This window comes from Sceloporus undulatus, chromosome 2 (genome assembly GCF_019175285.1).
Source record: "Sceloporus undulatus isolate JIND9_A2432 ecotype Alabama chromosome 2, SceUnd_v1.1, whole genome shotgun sequence".
NCBI classification, from domain to species: domain Eukaryota; kingdom Metazoa; phylum Chordata; class Lepidosauria; order Squamata; family Phrynosomatidae; genus Sceloporus; species Sceloporus undulatus.
In genome coordinates this window covers 159514398-159534297 of record NC_056523.1, presented here as the reverse complement: position 1 = coordinate 159534297, position 19900 = coordinate 159514398, and the positions used below count along the sequence as shown (strand labels likewise).

Below are 19900 nucleotides of genomic sequence, written 5' to 3'. Positions count from 1 at the left end.
GTCGTTCTCTCTTTCTCCTTCCCTCCATCTAGCACTATGGTCTTTTCTAATGAGTCGTGTTTTCTCATGATGTGGCCAACATTGACAGCCTCAGCTTAATCATCTTGGCTTCTAGGGAAATCTCAGGCCTGATCTATTTTAAGACCCAATTGTTGTTTTTAAAGCAGCACAAATAACCCTTGGATTCTTCCTGTGAAATTGCTTTTCTGTCAAAGGAATCTTTTTTAAATATCCTAGAAATGTTTTTGATTTTATTGTTAGAATGCTATCTTGACAGTTTTGTGTTTTGTTTTACAATAGCTTACTATATTTTTCCTCTACCTAAATGTTCCCTCAGATGTTTTTTACTACAACTCACATCACCACAAGCCAGCATGGCCCATAACAATGCTGGTTGGGAAATAAACAGAAGTGATCCCCCAAAACATTTGGTAGATACCAGATTCAGAGAGGCTGTTTTGTGGTAAGAGTACCCTAGAATATCTGCTAGGAAAGAAAAATAAATCCATAGTATATAGTAATTTGATAAGAGGCCCTTGAATAGAACATGTGTCTGATTAGGAGTTACCCTTCCTGTCACCAAATTGCTAGAGTGCTGCAATTTCTAGGTCATTGTCCTTGCTTGCTTCACTGGTTTTCAAACGCACATGTTGCCCTGCCACAGAACCATTCAATCTTTGCCAAGTTAACAGCCCAGCCAATCCCATTCAAATTATTCAACCAGGATGTTCTCAACTGACACCAGAGCATAGCAGGTCTCTGGACTACACTCTTTATGTAGCTCAGTAAGACAGGACATGGCTTGTTCTACAAAGAAAGAGAAAAGACTGCTTTTATCTGAAGACAACTTTTAATGAGATTTGGCACAATAGTGACAGGAGTCCAGAAGGAAGCAGGAGTAAAAAACAGAAAACCTCATACAAGATTAGTATTCTTCCCCTTCATCTTCCCCATCTGCACTGTCTGCCCCAACCTCCTCATAATCCTTCTCAAGGGCAGCCATGTCCTCCCGAGCCTCGGAGAACTCTCCTTCCTCCATCCCCTCCCCAACGTACCAATGGACAAAGGCACGCTTGGCATACATCAGGTCAAATTTGTGATCCAGGCGAGCCCAGGCCTCAGCAATGGCTGTGGTGTTGCTCAGCATGCAGACCGCACGCTGTACTTTGGCCAGGTCGCCTCCAGGGACCACAGTGGGGGGCTGGTAGTTAATGCCCACCTTGAAACCAGTGGGACACCAATCCACAAACTGAATGCTACGTTTGGTCTTGATGGTGGCAATAGCAGCATTGACATCTTTGGGAACAACATCACCACGGTACAACAGGCAGCAGGCCATGTATTTACCGTGACGAGGGTCACATTTCACCATCTGGTTGGCTGGCTCAAAGCAAGCATTGGTGATCTCAGCTACAGTTAGCTGCTCATGATAAGCCTTCTCAGCTGAGATGACGGGGGCATAGGTGGCCAGGGGGAAGTGGATACGAGGATAGGGCACCAAGTTGGTCTGGAATTCTGTCAGATCTACATTCAGGGCACCATCGAATCTCAGGGAAGCTGTGATGGAGGACACAATCTGACTGATCAGGCGGTTGAGGTTGGTGTAAGTGGGGCGCTCAATGTCTAGATTCCTGCGGCAGATGTCATAGATGGCCTCGTTGTCTACCATGAAGGCGCAGTCGGAGTGCTCTAGGGTGGTGTGGGTGGTCAGGATGGAGTTGTAGGGCTCAACTACGGCTGTGGAGACTTGAGGAGCTGGGTAGATGGAGAACTCCAGCTTGGACTTCTTGCCATAGTCAACAGACAGCCGCTCCATCAGCAAGGAGGTAAAACCAGAGCCCGTGCCACCACCAAAGCTGTGGAAGACCAGAAAGCCCTGCAGGCCTGTGCACTGGTCAGCCTGTGGGAAAGAAAAGACAGATGTTCAATGCAGGTTTGCAAAAAAAAAAAAATAAAATAAAATAAAAAAAACAACACGATTCTGAATATGCTTGCCTCATACACTCTTTGAAATCTCTATCATTCAGTTAACTGGAAGGTCATCAGAAGGTTGAAAGCCTTTTTTTCAGGAAGATATGCTAAAAAGATATTTACTTAGCTGCATAGAGGCTCCAGTTAATAAACTCAAGGCATATTTCCTATCTTATTCTTCTATTTTAGGAAATCTTCTGACAGTCCACATGTTGACTCCAACTGCTACCAGTCCCTTCCAACATGGCTGAGTTCAGGACAATGTGCCTTACAGCTCCAAGGCAGCAGGCTTTCCCACTTTTGAAGCAGGTATTATGCAGTGATGCTTAGCAGCCCTTCTCATCTCATTTGATCCTAATCAATTTATGCCTGAATTTCTCCTACTATAGTTTGTTGTGGGTTTTTCTGGTGAGGAGGAAGCAGAAGAGATAAAGAGGGGAAACAGCAAGGATTCTGCACAAGGCAAAACCACCTCCCATCAACATAACCAAAAAAGAAAGAAAAGCCATCAAGGACCTCAATTCGGATCCATAAATCATCATTCTCCCAGCAGACAAAGGCAATGCCACAGTAATCATGGATACAGAACAATACAAACAAAAAATCAAGGAACTCCTGGATCCTGCTATATACAAAAAGCTGAAACAAGACCCAACCAGCAGGAAGAAACTCTTCTAGAACATGGCCACATAGCCCGAAAAAAAAAACACAAAAAACTATGGATGCCAGCCATGAAAGCCTTCGAGTCCCCTACTATTTTAGAATGTAGTTCATAGTTCGTTACAAAACTAAAGGCAGGAAACAGGTAAGGTAAGCACATAGACAACTTCTCCTTTCCAATACAAGAGATGGAAAACCTTTGGAAACCCTCCCCAGTTTTTCTGGCCTACAAATCCCATTAGCCCCAGCCACTGTGTCCAATGATAAGGAGGTAAGAGAGTTGAAATTCAGAACATGAAAGTTAAGGTTTCCTCAGGTCTGTCCAAGATGATAGGCCCAATATAGAAGAAGTAAGGATAAGAGACCAGCTCATAAAAGCTAAAGCAGGGGGAAAGCAAGGCAAAGGTGTCTACAAGCTGGCTAAAGAGAAAAGAATGGGCCATGTGGAGGTGGTGGGAAAATGCCATTGCTACACAAGTCTGCATGCTTTTGATATACAGGCATACCTTAATGAACAAAACCTCTGACAAAGAAGCTTCTTTTCATAAAGTTTTTAATGACCCTCAGCCCCCTTCCTATCCCTTCTTGTCTTTAGTCTAGCATCAGCATTGGAAAGATGGTGGAGTAGGGCTGAAGTAACGCAGACATTTGGTGTCTGATTTCAGCAATTTGTCTTCAGTAAACAATGTAATAAAAGTTTGAGCTGTTGAGTATGAGATTCTACTCTTACCACTCCTATTGCAGATGTGCGTGCCTGCCTACAACAGGCAAGGTATACAGGAGCTGCCTGCACAATCCCTTACTGAGCACACATGGATGTCAAATCAGGGGTAATGGAGAAAACACATAAGCCTGCCTTGCCAACTACCCCCAGCATGTTAAGAAAAAAAGAAAGAAAAAGGCCTAGGTCTTTAAGTTTGGCCACCAAAATGGAAATCATAACAAAACTGAAAACTGATGAAAGAAAAGACATCCCTATATAAATTCTGAAGGAAGCTTCAAATAGTCTCTAGAAGATTTCATATGTTTGTGTCTACTTATATAAGGCTTACTTGACCCTGGTTGTTTCATTTCACATATACATATTGTTTATTTTGGATTTTAAAATTCTGAAACATGTTTTATTACTCTTCTTTTGTGGTGTAGGAACCTATCCTAATTCTTTCCATGTTATTTATGTGTTTGGTACAAAAGTTTCAGTTAAAGAAGTAATGTGCAAGACCACATCTATTTTGTTAAGTGAAGTATACCTTAGCTTGTACATGGAAACTTCTATGTTAAGAACAGAGTAGTAATAAAACCTGTACTCCAGAAAATTGTCCCTTTCTCAAATGAAGAATCCAAAGGTTACTTGCTATTCTAGAGGCAGTATCAGTTGCTTACCAGCTTCCTGATCCTGTCAAGGACCAAGTCAATGATCTCCTTGCCAATAGTGTAGTGGCCCCTGGCATAGTTGTTGGCCGCATCTTCCTTGCCAGTGATGAGCTGCTCAGGGTGGAAGAGCTGGCGGTAGGTTCCAGTGCGCACTTCATCTGCAGAGAGAGAATAAGGGAGGTTGGGATGAGGGAACATTTAAGATGTTCTGGTATAGTGTGAATTTGAACTACCAATTCAGGATGTGCTATGAACAAAATGCCTCTTTTGCACAAAACCAGGGCTTTCAATGGAGAACTGAACTTTAGGAAGTACTAAGCTGCCAGACTAGAGTAAGGAACTCACTGGGAATTGCCATTTGAAGGGTTGCCAGGGAGGAGAATCTTGGATGAGCCGGATGACTATTTTTTGGAGTATTTCTCCAAGAACCCAGTGATTATGTAGGCTAGGGGATTGTGGGAGCTTTAGTCCACAAAAATTACTTTCTTCATTTCTTGATACCATAGCATGAAACTGCTTTAAAACCAAATCAGATTATTAGCATATGTAATGCACTACTTAATCCCATTGCAGACCTACATGCAACCTTTTTACCCTGGAGGAACCCTTAAAATAATGTTCAGGTCTCAGTGAATCTTTGCAAACAAATTACTACAGTACACACACACAAAAAAAAACCTCAAACATTTATTATTATTTTTCAATCATAAGCTCTCACACATAAGTAAGCCATATCGCTTTTACTTTCTAGCCTTTAACCAGAAATGTTGGGGACTGAGCAAAGGATCTTGTGCATGGAAATTTCTGTGCCCAGCCATTAATCTTTAGCCCTCTCCTATGACATCTTGTATTTGAAGAGCATGGGTGACATAACATGTATGCTCACCAATCACAGTTGGCTCCAAGTCTATGAACACAGCTCTGGGGACGTGTTTGCCAGCTCCCGTTTCACTGAAGAATGTGTTGAAGGAGTCATCTCCTCCCCCGATGGTCTTGTCGCTGGGCATCTGCCCATCAGGCTGTATACCATGTTCAAGGCAGTAGAGCTCCCAGCAGGCATTGCCAATCTGGACTCCGGCTTGGCCAACATGGATGGAGATGCACTCACGCTGTGAAGAGACACAGATATATTCCAAAGTAAGCTTGTTCCAGAGCAAGTAATGAACAGCACATTTTAAATGTTTTAGACAAAGCTTTTTATTGACTAGAGTCCTCTTCATCAAGAGACAATCCAAGCAATAGGTGCATATGCAAACACATCTGAAGAATTAGGATAGCTTACTCCACAATAAGAAGGGGGATATTAGGCAGGCTGGAGGTATATATGGGCAATTTGCACAGGTTTAGTAAGGGTTTCTGACCTCCAACTATTTAAGCAGCAACCTAAATTATCCTCCTGAAATTAAGCAAGCCTTGAGGAATCGGAAGTGGATTTTTCTGTGTAAAGAACATAAGTTTTCTACCCAACATAAATGCCTGAGTTCAGAAGACTCCAATTCTGAATGTATTTGCAAAGGGTTGATTCCAGGGTTAGGGTTCTAGTACAAAAAACAAAACAAAAACACAGTAGTGCCAGCAAACCAATAGTTTACCCTTAATGAATTCATTAGCGCTTGCTGCAAACCCACAAGAAATATTTTTCAGAATAATTTTTAGAATATTTGTAGGGGGGAAAACTGAGTTTGAGTTTTATCCATGAATTCAACACTATCTATTGCCTGAAGAACATGTAATAAGTGCTTGAAGTCTGGCAGTTTGCCTATGAAAAAATGCTGGAGGAAAGTAAAAACCTCTTATCATTATCTCCTCTGAGGAGGACAACTAGTAAACAGGATGCCTCCTGCTTCAAATTGCTAGTTTCCCCTCACTAAGAAATAAGCAAGTTTCGCCTGACTCCAGAAGCATTCCTGATTGAAGACACAAAGTTGTTGCCACTCTGTTCTCTCCACTTTTGGGAGTCCCTAAAGAACTCTCTATCATTTAACATTAGCTGAGTTAATTCAGCATTCCTTTAATCCTAAACTTAAAAGGTTTTCTTCTCTCCCCTTCCTCACCCCCTAGCCTTTTAAACCAGCTTAAGCCACCCAGCTCCCACTACCTAAGTCACAGCACAAGGGGTTAGATAAACAGAAGTGAAAATTGCATTTTGGAAGGCTAGGATCCACCCCACCATCACTATTATTCCTCCCTGAACAGAGCTAACTTACACTACTTAAATGCACCAGATTCCATTTGTTCTTGGAAAGGGTTAGTTCTTGGATGAGAGATCACCAATGAATACCAGAGGCTACAGATGACATTTCAGAGGAAAGAATTGGCAAAACCACCTCTGACTATTCACATTTGGTGGTTCTTGAGATTCTAGCAGGAACCAGACTAGATCCTGTAGGCCTCACCACTGTCCAGTCCTGCTTTAAACTCTCCTTACCTGTATGACTAGGGCACATTGTCAGTCTCACATTAAGGCAAAAAATATCCTCTCAAGGAACCAGTGGTGAGGTTTCTTCAATAGGGTGAAAGAAAGGATTTTCCATGAGGATTTAGCACTTTTGGTTGAATGCAAGAAATTCAAAGCTAAACCCAAGCCTATATTGGGATCCTGCTTGTTTCACCTGAAGTCCTATGAATGCTTAAGTAGATCAAGTAGAGAGGAATGCAGTGGGCCTTATTCAAGTTAATATGAACAGCAGAATTGTGCATGAATGTGCCCTCAGGTCAGCTGTTGACTTATGGCAACTCCGTGAATTTCATAGGGTTTTCTTAAGCAAGGAGACAGAAGCTGCTTTGTGTGTGATGCAACAAGGGGGCCCAAGAGAGATAGGACTGCAGTAGCCATACTGTGTGAACCTGTTTTACGTGATCCATTAAACCTTTTTACTATCTGTCCTTTGTTTGCAGACCTTGTGCATTATTGCTTTAGTATCATTTAGTTCATCACACTAAAACATTTCAGCCAGTAACACATATGAAGGGGTCACCTTTCACAATAGTATTATAAGTGCCACAATTTACTAGGACAAAGTTGTCCACTCAGTACCTCTTCCAAGGCCACTGTGATCACCTGAGCTTCTTCTTCTAGAACATCAGAGACCTCCCCATCAAAACAAATGGGAAAAGTATTTATTCCTGAAAGGCTGCAGGGGCACAGTTTTCCTCAAGGTACACCCGAAAGGATTTCCAACTCCCCCAGCCCTTGTAAATTGAAATTAGAAGTGCACTGGGAGTTTTCTGTTTTTCTTTTAATTCTGCCTGTTTCGGGGGTGCAATACAGCCTGCAGTGGGTCTTCAAAGACCAAGACTGGCTCTGGACCCACCCATGTTGCCTGTTCCTGGATTTAGAAAAAATGAGGTGTGTTATTTCTTTATTTTTATTGCTAGCCTATGTGGCCCTCCTTAAGTATCACAAGTCTATTTGAATATGACCTAAATTCAATTGCTTAGTCTCAATTATAGTAAACCCATTATATCAGTGAGATTTACATAAACTTTGATTTATATAAATCCTCTTCATGTAATGGGCCTGTTCTGGCTGGGACTAACAGTTGGATTTAGCTCTATGCTTTTGACAGTGATGTGTTTTAAAAAGAGAGGCAAATCTGTCCTGATCAGAGAGCATACTGATTGGTTGGTTGGATAGTACCTTTCTTCCCTAATCAAAATTAGATTACTCAGAGCAGGGATGGAGAACTTCTGGCCCTAGATGTCTGCCCAACCATAAATCATGTGGGTAGAACAAATCAGAATTATAGGCCAAAACACCTGGAAGGCCAGACACTCTCCAACCTTCCACTAGAGGCTTTAAACAGTGCATCAATACTAAAATCCCTCCCCTCTAGAAGCAACCCAACCCCTGTGCCAAGGATTGTATCCCAGATACTGTTGCTCATTCCTAATCAGCACTGGAAGCCTTGGATGTGACTCAGAAGAACCACCCAAAGTATTTCTGAGTCATTGTGTCTACTGAAGCACAATGGATCCAGCAAAGGGGAGGCGGGGTCAAGCATCAGGGTCTTCCTCTGTATTTATGATCAGACAGACACAAGTGACTAAAGTCCATTTTTCATATATCTAACCCTGGCAGTTTGGAAATACCATTCTGTACTTACGTCATGGCAGCCCCCATGTGGAAGGGGAACCGCCATTTTGTACCGACTCAGTCAGTACTAGGGTTAGGGGCATCTGGAAGTGACGCCCCTTTTTAACCGTAGTATGGACTGAGTCCGTACTTAAAGGCCCGTCTGTAACGGGCCTATATAATTAGATTATAGTATCTTAACTTTGCTTACCCCATACACACACCATCTCCAGTCCCCACTTATTTCCTATGCCAGTTCCATATAATCACAATCCACACAAGGACATCTGATTGCAAACAGCAGCCACATTAAAGGTTGTGCCCCAAGTTGTTCACTGGGAAGATTATAGGAGATTCTGGAGTTCACTTTAATTGGTAATGACTCCTTCCTCAGAAGTATCCATCTACTTGTTAATGAGTACCTCCCATCAGGATTAAGCTTGTTTTAACTAGCTGTATATAGCAGAGGGCATAGTCAGCAATAGCTTGCAGAAGAGGAAGGTTAGACTCAGGCCTCACCCACCAAAATATATTTCAGTATTTGAGGCTATTTAAAATGCTACTTTAAATGCCACTCTCTTTTTCATGGAACACAAAGGGAGGGGATTCATTTAAACACAGCTTGGCAAGTGCAACAAATTGCTGCCTTGTGGGCTTCTGGAATTCAGAATGCCTGTCCACTAAAGAGTACCAGATATTCAGTAGTTATACAAGTTAAATATTTATCTTTAGAACAGGAGTGAGAAATCTGCAACACTGCTATTCCATTCATACCTCACCACCACCCATGCTAGCTAGGACTGATGAAAACTGCAGTTCAGCATCCCCAACAGGGCTACAAGCTCTGCTGTAGGTATGTTCGGTTCGGTGAAAATGCCCCCTAAATTTGCAAATGCCCCCTAAATCACACAAATGCCCCCTAAATTTGCTACAGCTGTATGTGACGTCTGCATGTTCCTCCAGATGCAATCACAACTCTCCTAGACAACAGAGGTGAGAGATGTTCTGACTGTTCATCTGAGAACACCAGGGGGCCCATGTGTCTTATTCCACACCTCTACCTCACACTTTTCACTGGGAACCTTACCAGAAGCTGGTTATGAGAACCATGGGCAGGAGGAACTTAGATGGCTTATTAAACCTGTGCCTTCAGAACTGGTGACTGTAGAACATCATCGCACCAGTCCTCTCAAACAATAGACTAGTTTATGGGGCAAAAGGCAAACTGTTGAACCCACACAGCTCTGCACTCCCAACAAAGGGGAAAGGCTCGGATTCTACATAGGTGCAGCCAGGAACCTGGCTATCGCTGACACCAGCACCATCACCATCATCTCCAACATCTGCTGCCTCACTGTGCCCAATGGCACAGCAGGCCTTATGGGAGAAGAGTCATTATGATGTTCTTGAGGTGCAAGATCTGAAGTGCAAAACAAGTATTTGGAAGCAGTCACACCTGATGTAGTCAGCACCCTTTATGATTTGATAGCTTGTCACTGTAGAGCTCAAAAACACCCAGAGGGAGACTTGGAAAACTCTTTCTACTGTTGTCCTCCATTTCCATGGATTCTTTATCCACAAATTCAAGCATCTACAGCTTGAAAAACAAACTAAAGTATACATTCCAAAAAGCAAACCTCAATTCTTATTTTATGTAAGGGACACCATTTTACTATGCCACTGTATTTAACTGGACTTGAACATCCACGGATTTTGGTATCCATGGGGGATCCTGGAACCAAACCCCAGAGGATAACAAGGGCCCACTGTACTTCACTTCAATTCACACCAGCCCCAATGGCAACTTTACTATAGGGCTCCTGGAAAATTTATGACCCTCCCAAACCTGAAATGCAGTTGGCCCTCCACATTTGCGGCTTTGACTTGTGTGGATTTATTTGCAGTTTTGATTAATATGTTAATGTATTAATAGGTTCTCTCTAGGTCCTCCAGCACAGCTCTGCCAGAAGTTGACCATAGAGTTTAGAGAACCTACAAATGATTCTGTGATCAACTTCTGGCAGATGTTGGCCATAGAGTTGCAGTGGAGGACCTGGAGATTCCTTGAGAGGTGTTCTCTTAAATTTAAAAAATTGTTGTTTTTTAATTTGCGGTTTTGCCACATTCATGGGGGTCCTTCACCCCTAACCCCAGCGAACATGGAAGGACCACTGTACTAAATCCTGGTTTGTCCCCATTAACGGTGGTATGATTTTTTTTTAATGTCATTCAGCTCATTTTATTGAGCAACATGTTGCCTTTTAAAATGGATGTTCCAACTGCATCTTCAGCGCTCTCCTGTAGTCGGGCTGAGTTATGCAACAGAGCTATTATTCCACCATTCATAGTTCTGCATCCCTCCCTTGGGTTGGAGAGCTGCAAAATTGTTGGTAAGCTTTGTCCTGCCCATCTGCAGCTGGCCTCATGCCATGGCCTATAAAACCCCTTATAGAAGACTCTCTCAGCAGGAGCCATGCCAAGAGCTCCACAAGTTCAAACTTGGCCACTTTCGCTTTTAAGATCACTCCCCAACTGGAAGAAGATTACAGTGTTCCAGGAGGCTGGGCTTAAAAGTGTGACCTAAGCTGCTTAGGCTAGCATCTTGTACTGTGCAAGTATTATTTATTTATTTATTTAGAAAAGGCTGTGTGTTATGCAGAAATTCTCAAGAGGTAGAAAAGAGGTTTTTCCCAGTTGGGAGGAGACTTTGAAATGAGGGAAAGAGGCAATGAGGTAGTTAATCCCTAAATGAGGCACCTTCTTGGGCTGCCCCCTCCCCACTTCCCCGAAAAGTGACTCAGCTGGCAGTCACAAGGGGCAGGGAGGCCAGGGAGAGGAGGCCAGGCCTACCTCCAGGGAGCCACCACAGTCATATCCTGTTGCTCAGAGCAAGATAACATTTCCCCTTTATGGGTGGTCTTCCACTGGCCTCTCTCTCTCTCTCTCTGTTCCTTCACAATGCCCCTCTGAACTGGTCTGGGCAAGAGCTTTGATGCAAAACATCTATGGACCTATTAACCACAACAAGTAAACTGAGGCTGATGCTCACTCTGCCATTGTTAGGCAAAGGGAGGCTGCTGCCTCAGAAAGCAGAGTTTACCAGTCATGTAAGTATGTAAAGAGCTCTTGTAGCACCTTTGAGACTAACTGAAAGAAAGAAGTTGGCAGCCTGAGTTTTCCTACAATCTCTACATACTGATTCTACAGACTAATACAGCTGTATCTTTGAATTCTACTGCTACAGTCATATAAGGGCAACAAAGTGGAAAATATTACTGCCAGAGTGGTGGAGAGGTCTGAGTGATGGACTAGGACTCTGGAGATCAGGGTTCAAAGCCTTGCCAAGAAAACCCACTGGGTGACCTTGGGCGAGTCAGAACATACTCAGCCCCAGAAAACCCCTGTGACAGAGTTGGCATTAATCAGAAACGACTGGAAGGCAAACAGCAACAAACCTGGTAACTATTTAATGTGATGCTACAGTGTTTTTAATTGGAGGTAAGAGGAGAGGTGTTGCCTCCCACAAAGCTCCTTGGTGTCTTTGGCTGGTTATGATCCTTGATCTGTATATGTCTACTAGGCAGGGGTGTATGTTTGTCTCAGTTAGCCAATCCCTGAGCTTTATGCCCCTTGTATACCCCTGTCATCAACAATTATTCCCTCCAGCCATCTGTATAGACCCTAACTTGCCCCAAACATCTCCTGGCATCCACCTCTGATTCGCTGTTGTGTGCCTTCAAGTCATTTCTGACTTATGATGACCTTATCACGGGTTTTTCTTGGCAAGATGTGTTCTTGGGGGGAGGGGGGTTGGCGTTGCCACCCTCTGAGGCTGAGAGACTGTGACCTGCCCAAGGTCACCCAGTGGGTTTCATGGCTCAGTGGGGGTTCCAACCCTGGTCTCTAGAGTGATAGTCCAAGCAAGACTTTCTAGAGACCAGGGTTGGAATATAAACGGTAGAGAGAGTCAGCTCTGGCTGGGTCCTCTACTTATGAAGGAGTCCGAAATCCCTGTTAAGCTTCTCTGCAAGTTCCCCTCCTAAGGCCTGGGCAGCCACCCAAACCGGTTTTTGAGAACCACGAGGGAGCTAGGATCCACCCCGCCCCAACGGTTGGTGCAATGGAGTTTTAGGGGTTGAACTGGATGGCCTTGGAGGCCTCTTCCAGCTCTGGGGCTTCATGAAACCCCCACTCCACCCCGAGATGAGCCTTCTTAACGTGCAACTGGACACGTGTGCTGCTCTCCAAAGGCAAAAAGATCAGGGGGGGGAGGCAACTGGTGCTTAGATGGAAGTTCGTGGCGAGGCACTGCTCCACACATTCAGGGGAAGCGCCAGGGCCCCAGAAGAGCGAGGCCGCCGAGGACACTCCCTTCCCCCCCCCCCTCGCCTCGCCTCGCGCCATTCAGCCTCCCGGGCGTCTCCTCCTGACACGTGTCTCGGGAGGAAAGTCCAGACGAGACTTGCTAAACCCTTCGCCTTGCCAGAACCAGCGTGGCCCAGTAGTTGCAGCGTTGGACTCTTCTTTATACTCTTACACTATATGAACCGGGTCCCTTTCTGGGGGAGAAAAGCGGCGCCGAAGTTAGATAAAGTAAAAAATAAATGATTGGGGGGTGTTAAAATTAGGGTTTTTTAAAGCGTTTTTATCTTGTGAGACGCCTTGGGTCCCTTTCTGGAAGAAAAGCGGCGTAGAAATGACTCTGGTGACCAGGGGTCGAATCCCGACTCGGCCATGGAAAGCCACCTTGGGCGGGTCACACTCTCTCAGCCTCAGAGGATGGCAGTGGCAATCTCCCCTCGCCACGAACATCCCGAGATAGGGTTCGCCATCAGTCGGAACCGACAGGGAGGCCCACAAAGACAGCTTCCTCCCTCCCTCCCTCATCGGGCTCAAGCCTCCCTCTCCCCCAAGTGTTCTTCTCCTTCCCGGTCTCTCCTTCCTTTCCCTTCATCCACTTACCATGTTCCTTGGCGAAGGGAAAGGGCTGGCAAAGGACAGGCAGCTGCCGAGGGAGGAAGGGCGGGAGAGTCTTCCTCACTGACCGACTCGTCAAGGGAGCCTCAAGTGAGCAGAAACTTCTGGTCTAACTCAGCCCTCGCCTGGGAGGGGCCTTTTATAGCCGCAGGAGGAGGAGGGGCTCTGGGGCTTTGTTCCCCTTTTTAATTCCCCGGCCCCTAATTGGCGGGTTGGGGGGGGGGAGGATGTCTGAAGGCAGTGACGCGCGCATTCCAGAAAGGGGGGGGGGGGGGCTGAGCGGCCGCCCTCCTTTTCCCGGACATGTCCTCCCTCGCAACTTTCTCTCCAGGAGTAGAATTCAGAGAGAATCAAGTCTGCAGAGAGATAGTGTAGCACTTTTGAGACTCACTGGAATATAGATATAGATATACTGTGCACGTACGTATATTTGCCAGGAGATATTTGGGAGTAGGCTGGCAAAGTGGGGAAAAGTCCCCCCTTCAGAACTTATTTTGCCAGCCTGCCCCCCATCTCCTTATATGTGTGTGTGTTTGCCAGAAGGAGATGGGGGGGGGGCAGGCTGGAAAAGTACATTCTGAAGGGGGGACTTTTTCTCCTCAGAGAAAAAAGAAATGGCGGCTTATCCCCCCCCCGGATATTCCCATTCAGTTTGGAAAAGAAGATGGTGGAAAGTGGAGAGAAAATGCCAAGTTGAGGAGGAGGAGGAGGGAGGGAAGGCGGAGGTCCTGGGAGGGATTTGGGAAGAGAGTTGCCGCCAGCCAGCCAAAACGCAGCCCAGGCACATTCCTGAGGGATGGCTGCTGCTGGGCTCCTCTGCTACAGCAGCAGCAGCAAACCTCCCATGACCCCCCCCCCCAGAAAGGGAAGGGGAAAGGGGTCTTGTTATAAGTGGCACCTATAAAAGCCCCTCCTCCGCCAAGGCTTATATGATGACACCATGAATTCATTCCCCTTGCAGAATCCCCAGTCTCTTCTTGCGAAGGGATCTTGTTGTAGCATCTTTGAGACTCAGGTCCAAAACACACTGCAGAAATAATCCAGTTTAAAAACTCTTTTTGACTGCCCTGGTTCAGTGCTAGCGCTAGGGAAACCTGGGAACTGCAGTTTGTTGTGGCATCAGAGCTCTTTCTGACAGAAAAGGCTAAATGTGTCACAAAACTACAGTTCCCAGAATTCCCTAGCACTGAGCCAGGGCAGTTAAAATGGTCTCCAACTGGATTATTTCTGCAGGGCAGTTTTGGACCTAACTGAAAGAAAGAAGCTGGCTTTGGTAATTTGTTGTTGTTAACCGCCCTCTAGTCCATCTGGGCTCATGGTGACCCTGTGGCTGAGACATCTCCAAGACCCCCTGCCCTCCACTGCTCTGCTAAGGTCCTGCAGATTCATACCTGTGACCTTCCTAATTGAATCTAGACATCTACAATGTGGCTTTCCTCTCTTTCTACATCCTCCACCTTTCCTAGCATTATTATTGTCTTCTCATGATGTGGCCAAAGTATGACTGCCTCAGCTTTATCGTCTTGGCTTCCAGGGAGCATTCAGGTTTTTTTGTTTCTTCAAGGGCCCATTTGTTTGTCTTTTTTGGCTGTCCATGGGATCCTCATCACTCTTCTCCAGCACCACATCTCAAATGAATTTTCTTCTATCCACTTTCTTCACTGTCCAGCTTTCACATCTATACATGGTGATGGGGAATACAATGGCTTATGCAATTCTAACTTTAGTGCTCAGTATATATCTTTACTCTTTAGGATCTTGTCTAGTTCTTTTCAGGCTGTCCTTCCCATTCCTAGTCCATCTTCTGGTTTCTTGGCTGCAGTCTGCTTCCTGGTAGACTTTTGAAAGACTTCAGCCTATTTCCCCCATGCATCTGAGGAAGTAGAATGAAGTCTACGAAAGCTCATGCCACCAGTTCCTTTCCTTCAGTCTCAAAGGTGCTGGCATACTGATTCACCAGACGAACATGGCTATGTCTTTGAAGTCTCTTGTTTGTTGTTATGTGCCTTCAAGTCATTTCTGGCTTATGGCAACCCTGAGGCAAACCTATCACAGGTTTTTCTGAGGCTGAGAGTGTGGGATTTATCCAAGGTCACCCAATGGATTTTCACAGCCAAGTGGGGGATCAAACTCTGACCTCCAGCCACTACACCAGCCTGGTTCTTGTAGCTGTCCTTATTTGGGGATGGAAAAATAAAACATTGCCTCTGCTTCGTGTGAGCTGGCCATGCTGGCTGGGGGATTCTGGGAGCTGAAGTCCAAAAAGAAACTCTTCCAAGTTCTTCTCCTGGGAGCCACTCATCTGTCATGCAAAGGTGTAGCTGTGGAGATAGTGATATTGCCACCATCAGAATTTTGTTCGTCCCATTAAATATTAATCTCATGCTCAAATTTCTAACATTGCAGTAACTTTAAACTTCAATTGACACATAAAAATTCAAATTCAAATAGTGGATCAAGGGACTGGGATCACAACAAATACAAGAGTTCCAGCTGAGAATGATTTTCAGTGTTTCATTTCATGCAATGCTAGAAATTTGCAGAAAGACAGGAAATTTCATGGGGCAGCAGAATTCTAGGGCAATGCCCTTACCACTCCCCAGACACCCCTACTGTCATATGATCTTCATGCCTTCAGGACTGTACACATAAATATGAGAACCATACATGCTCTGAGCTATTCGGGAGGGTCCTTCTTATTTGAATCATCACTTTCTATCCAACTAGAATGATGTCTGAGTGGGCAAGACCAACATAATTCACCCTTCCCTCTTGCTATTGGCATTTGACTATATGCTACTATCAGATTAGCTCTTTCTAGTGAGGAGGAGTGTCTCCTATGCTCCCAGCCATGTGTGAATAGAGGCTTTGTTTCAGAGTACATTGACATGATCAGAAGGATGCAAGGCTGAGAAAGGAACCTGTGTACTGTATTGCTTTGCTTTATTCTCCTTGTGTTTTGGGAATGACTGCTTCTGTTTCACTGCATAGCCACTCAGGGGTGTGACTGTGGGGGAGGGCCAGCATAAGGGCATTTTCCCTAAAATAATAATTCTTTACTAACTTAAGATTTCAGATGAGTAGTTATAGAGTTGTTTTGAGAGCCAGTGTTGTGTTGTGGTTTGAGCATCAGAGTAGGACTCTGGAGCCCAGAATCCTGGCTCTGCTATGAAAACCCGGCCACATTGGGCAAGTCCCACTTTCTCAGCCTCAGAGGAAGGCAATGGCATGCCCTCCATGAAGAAACTTGCCATGAAAACCCCAAGATAGGGCCATCGTAAGTTGGAAACAACTTGAAGACACATACACTCAGTTATAGAGTTTAGGTTTCTAAAGAAAGAGTCAGGCAATGTTATTGAATATGTGAACACAGCAAGCGTAAGAGCTCTGAGTATGAAAGATTTTTAGTGTCCCACTCTCTGCAATGTTAGAAATTTGGGAGCTGAAGGAAAATTTCATTTTAAGGAGGCAGAATTCTCATTTGGGATCAAATGTTGCGTACCCTCATAGATACACACCTGCATCCCACCCTACTCTTGTTATCTACCGTATTCCCTTCCTTCCTTCCTTCCTTCCTTCCTTCCTTCCTTCCTTCCTTCCTTAACTGTTAAGAACAGGAAAGTTAAATCAACTCTTCACTTCACTCTTAAGAAAAGTGGATCTTCAAAAGCATGTATTTTGTGTATTTTTGTTGGCCAATTGAAGATCTCACTGTTTTGTGCATTTGGGATGTTATTGTACGTTGCTATATGGCCAACATGACTACCCCTCAATATGTTTTTAAGAAAAGCCATGTCACATTCTACCAGTAGAACTACAGTCATGTTAGCAAACACATGTTTTACCAGTCTGGACTGATTAAACCCTCCTCCTACTCTCTCTTATCTCCTGCATTGGGTCAGTTTAAGTTCCTGAAACAGTCCAGAGAAAGAAAGGAGTGGGGGGAAGACAGGGAAAGGGTTTGTAGGGAATGTTGAGTCATGCAGGAAGGGATAAGAAGCCCATTCCCATCTGATTCTCTTCTGTAAACTCTACTTGCCTCCACATTACTACTATGAATCAAACATTGAGTGGAAATTCCCGCTTTATCTGGTAATGTCTAATTATGGCGGAGTACAGACCGCCAGAAAGAGGCGCCAGGGGGCCCCTCTCTTTGCTCCGCAGCAGCGCCGCAGCAACCAAACTGCGTAGCAACAAAGGAGCATTAAAAAGTGGCTCCTTTTTGCGGCACAGTTGCACTGCTGCAAAGCTACAAAGACATCCTGATGGCGTCGCAGCCGCGCAGCTGTGACATCATAGCTGTGAGCCCCGTGTGGGTGGTGCTGCGCAGCTGTGACGCCATCACATACTAGGGTTGTGGGGCATGTGCACGCGCCACCCTGAGGTAACCATAGCACATCATGGGAGTGCCGCAAAGGGCCCATCTGTACAGGGCCTATATCCTGAAAATGCTTACTCTTCTTTTAGAGCTAGAGCTGTCAATACCTGTGGTACAGTTCTCCTGTACCTGCACAGTTCATATGTGTTAGAAGCACCTGCACTAAAAATTCAATATATACATTTTCACAAGATCACGTGAGGCTTTCCTTTCGTGCTCTCAGCCTTGTTTATGGAGTGTGCAATTTTCACATGTGACAATCTACATACGGCCCATTTTATTTTACAAAAGTATACCTACTCCTTTCAGTAGACCTTACTTCCAAGATAGTAGCTCTAAAAAGAGTTATTATTCATAGTCATTATTACTTATTAATGTATTTATTGCATACACTGTAATTTTTTTTGTTGTTGTTCCAGGAGATTCAAGTATATGAATGGTTCACAAAAGAGGCAGCACTGGTCAAACTGGGACCTGTTCAGGCGTTATTTCACACAGCTTTGGCCATCTGGGGTTATCTGGTTATCCGCTCTTCCAGAGAATCACTAAAATAATTAGTGCAGCTAGCTGGCTTTGCTGCCTTGCTGTCACCTAAGAACAAATTTGAATGCTTTTCTTGTGGAATGTGAGAAACATTGCCCTGAACAAATGTTTCTCTAGAAACAGCTTAGGTAAAAAGGCCTTGTTTCCCAGGGAACCATGGTTATTTATTTATGAACCTCTGTGACACAAACATTTTGACAACCACAGTGCAAGGAAGCAAGCAGATATCCTCAGGGTAAAACTGTACAGGAGTGCTGTGGGGAAATGAACACAGACTGGTTTAATCCCAACCAAACTAATTACCCTATAAGTAAGGTGGTCACTATCAACATTAAATCAGTGTAAAGTAGGGCCAGAAGACTTGCACAACAAGGAATTAGTTTGCAGTTTTTCTCGTGAGATTCTAATCTGATGGCGCAGTGGCAAAAAGCTGTGGGAAGGACAGAACAATGTCTTTATGCTGAAACTAGCACTTAAATCATGGTCAAGGACCACATACAGGCAGTTGTCCTGGTTCAGTTATGAACACACACCACAATCTGTAAGCCCCCATTACAGTATGTGCTGTGTAATTTAGGGGTGGGCAGACTTCTGGCTTGGGTGAATCTACTTTATTTTTCTCCACAGCATCCATTGACCCGTCCAAAAGACACAAACCTAGAATTAACCAACACTGAGCCCATGGATATGTTTCGAGTACTAGAATTTGTTTTGAGTACTAGAGAAGAACAGAGTTCACAGTCCTTCTACACAAAAATTTTGTTACAGAGATGGAAGTGAGATATCCCTGATGGTTTATTGCAATGCAAAACATCCAGAGATCTCCCTTTAGATCCAGACCAGTCTTCTGCCCAGCTCCTTGGTGTAGTGTCCTCCATTGTTAAACACATTGCTTGCGCCTCCCCTCCCATTTTCTAGCTCTTCTCTGTGGGGGCCATCTAATTTGTATTCTGTGAGTTTAGCTTTGTTTCTGGGTAAAAGCATGAATATGCCTGCTTTCTTTATGTTTTAAAAACAATCAACTCACTGTTTTCTTTTTTAGGGGTTGGGGATTACTGGGACTTGATTGCTGACAGGAGATTTTTTATTATTATTATTATTTGTATGAACTGAATGGAAACATAGAGGCAGCCTCTTGCAACATAAGTCTTAGAAGAATGTGGTTCAGTGTGGCCTAGATGCTCCTTCTGCTGCAGCACAGGACAGAATCTCCTCACTCTGTTGTGGAACTATTAAAATCTGACCTGAGGCAAAGTGAAGGAATCATCAGGTGCCCTCCTTACCCCTGCCTCAGGTTGTTCTTCTGACTGCAAATGTCTCTTTAATGCCAAGTGTCTAAATAAGAGGGCATTATATTATTATTGTATTAGTAGATTTTCCACAGGAACAGGCACTGGAGGGTTGTTGTTGTGTGCCTTTAAGTCATTTCCAGCTTATGGAGACCCTAAGGCAGGTTCACAGGTTTTCTTGGTAAGACTTTTTCAGAAGAGGTTTGTCCTGGCCTTCTTCTGAGGCTGAGAGAGTGTGACTTGCCCAAGGTCACCCAGTGGGTTTCCTAAAAAGGAGGAAGGGAGTGGGAGGGTGGGAAATGTGGCAGCACCTTTAAGACTACTTGGTGGTTTGGTTTTTTTAGCATGAGTTTTTGTGACTATAAACACACTTTTTCAGATGGTCCACAAAGATGCAAATCATGCCCCTTGCTCTAAATTTTTCAAAAGGGTAGGCAAGGTCTTTATAGTGGCCAGTTACTATTCATGTTTGATAGCAATAAATCTCCTTACCAAAAGTCAGATTTCTTGAATTCAGAACTCTCTCTGACAAGGTTCCTTTTCTTACATGTGCAGTAGCAAGGACTCTTATATTAACATATGTAGTGGGCCATGAAACTGTTCTGTTGGTTTATACCTCTGCTAATGAATTGG

At 44.4% G+C, this 19900-nt stretch overlaps 1 protein-coding gene across 1 annotated transcript; it reads right to left on the bottom strand.

The window, feature by feature from the left end:
• Positions 1 to 835: 835 nt before the first annotated feature.
• Positions 836 to 13192, bottom strand: LOC121922225 (tubulin alpha-1C chain). Its single transcript, XM_042451353.1, has 4 exons — positions 13043 to 13192; positions 4892 to 5114; positions 4015 to 4163; positions 836 to 1900 (listed from the first exon to the last, which is right to left on the bottom strand). The coding sequence occupies exons 1-4, from the start codon at positions 13043 to 13045 to the stop codon at positions 926 to 928; spliced, it is 1350 nt and encodes a 449-aa protein (XP_042307287.1). The 5' UTR covers positions 13046 to 13192; the 3' UTR covers positions 836 to 925.
• Positions 13193 to 19900: the final 6708 nt, after the last annotated feature.

What these genes read in the sequence shown, in the direction of transcription:
- LOC121922225 (XM_042451353.1), bottom strand. An exon ending in CTTGGAGCCAACTGTGATTG is followed by an intron (nt 4,164 to 4,891) that starts GTGAGCATACAT and finishes CTCTCTCTGCAG; the next exon opens with ATGAAGTGCGCACTGGAACC. An exon ending in TTGACAGGATCAGGAAGCTG is followed by an intron (nt 1,901 to 4,014) that starts GTAAGCAACTGA and finishes TCTTTCCCACAG; the next exon opens with GCTGACCAGTGCACAGGCCT.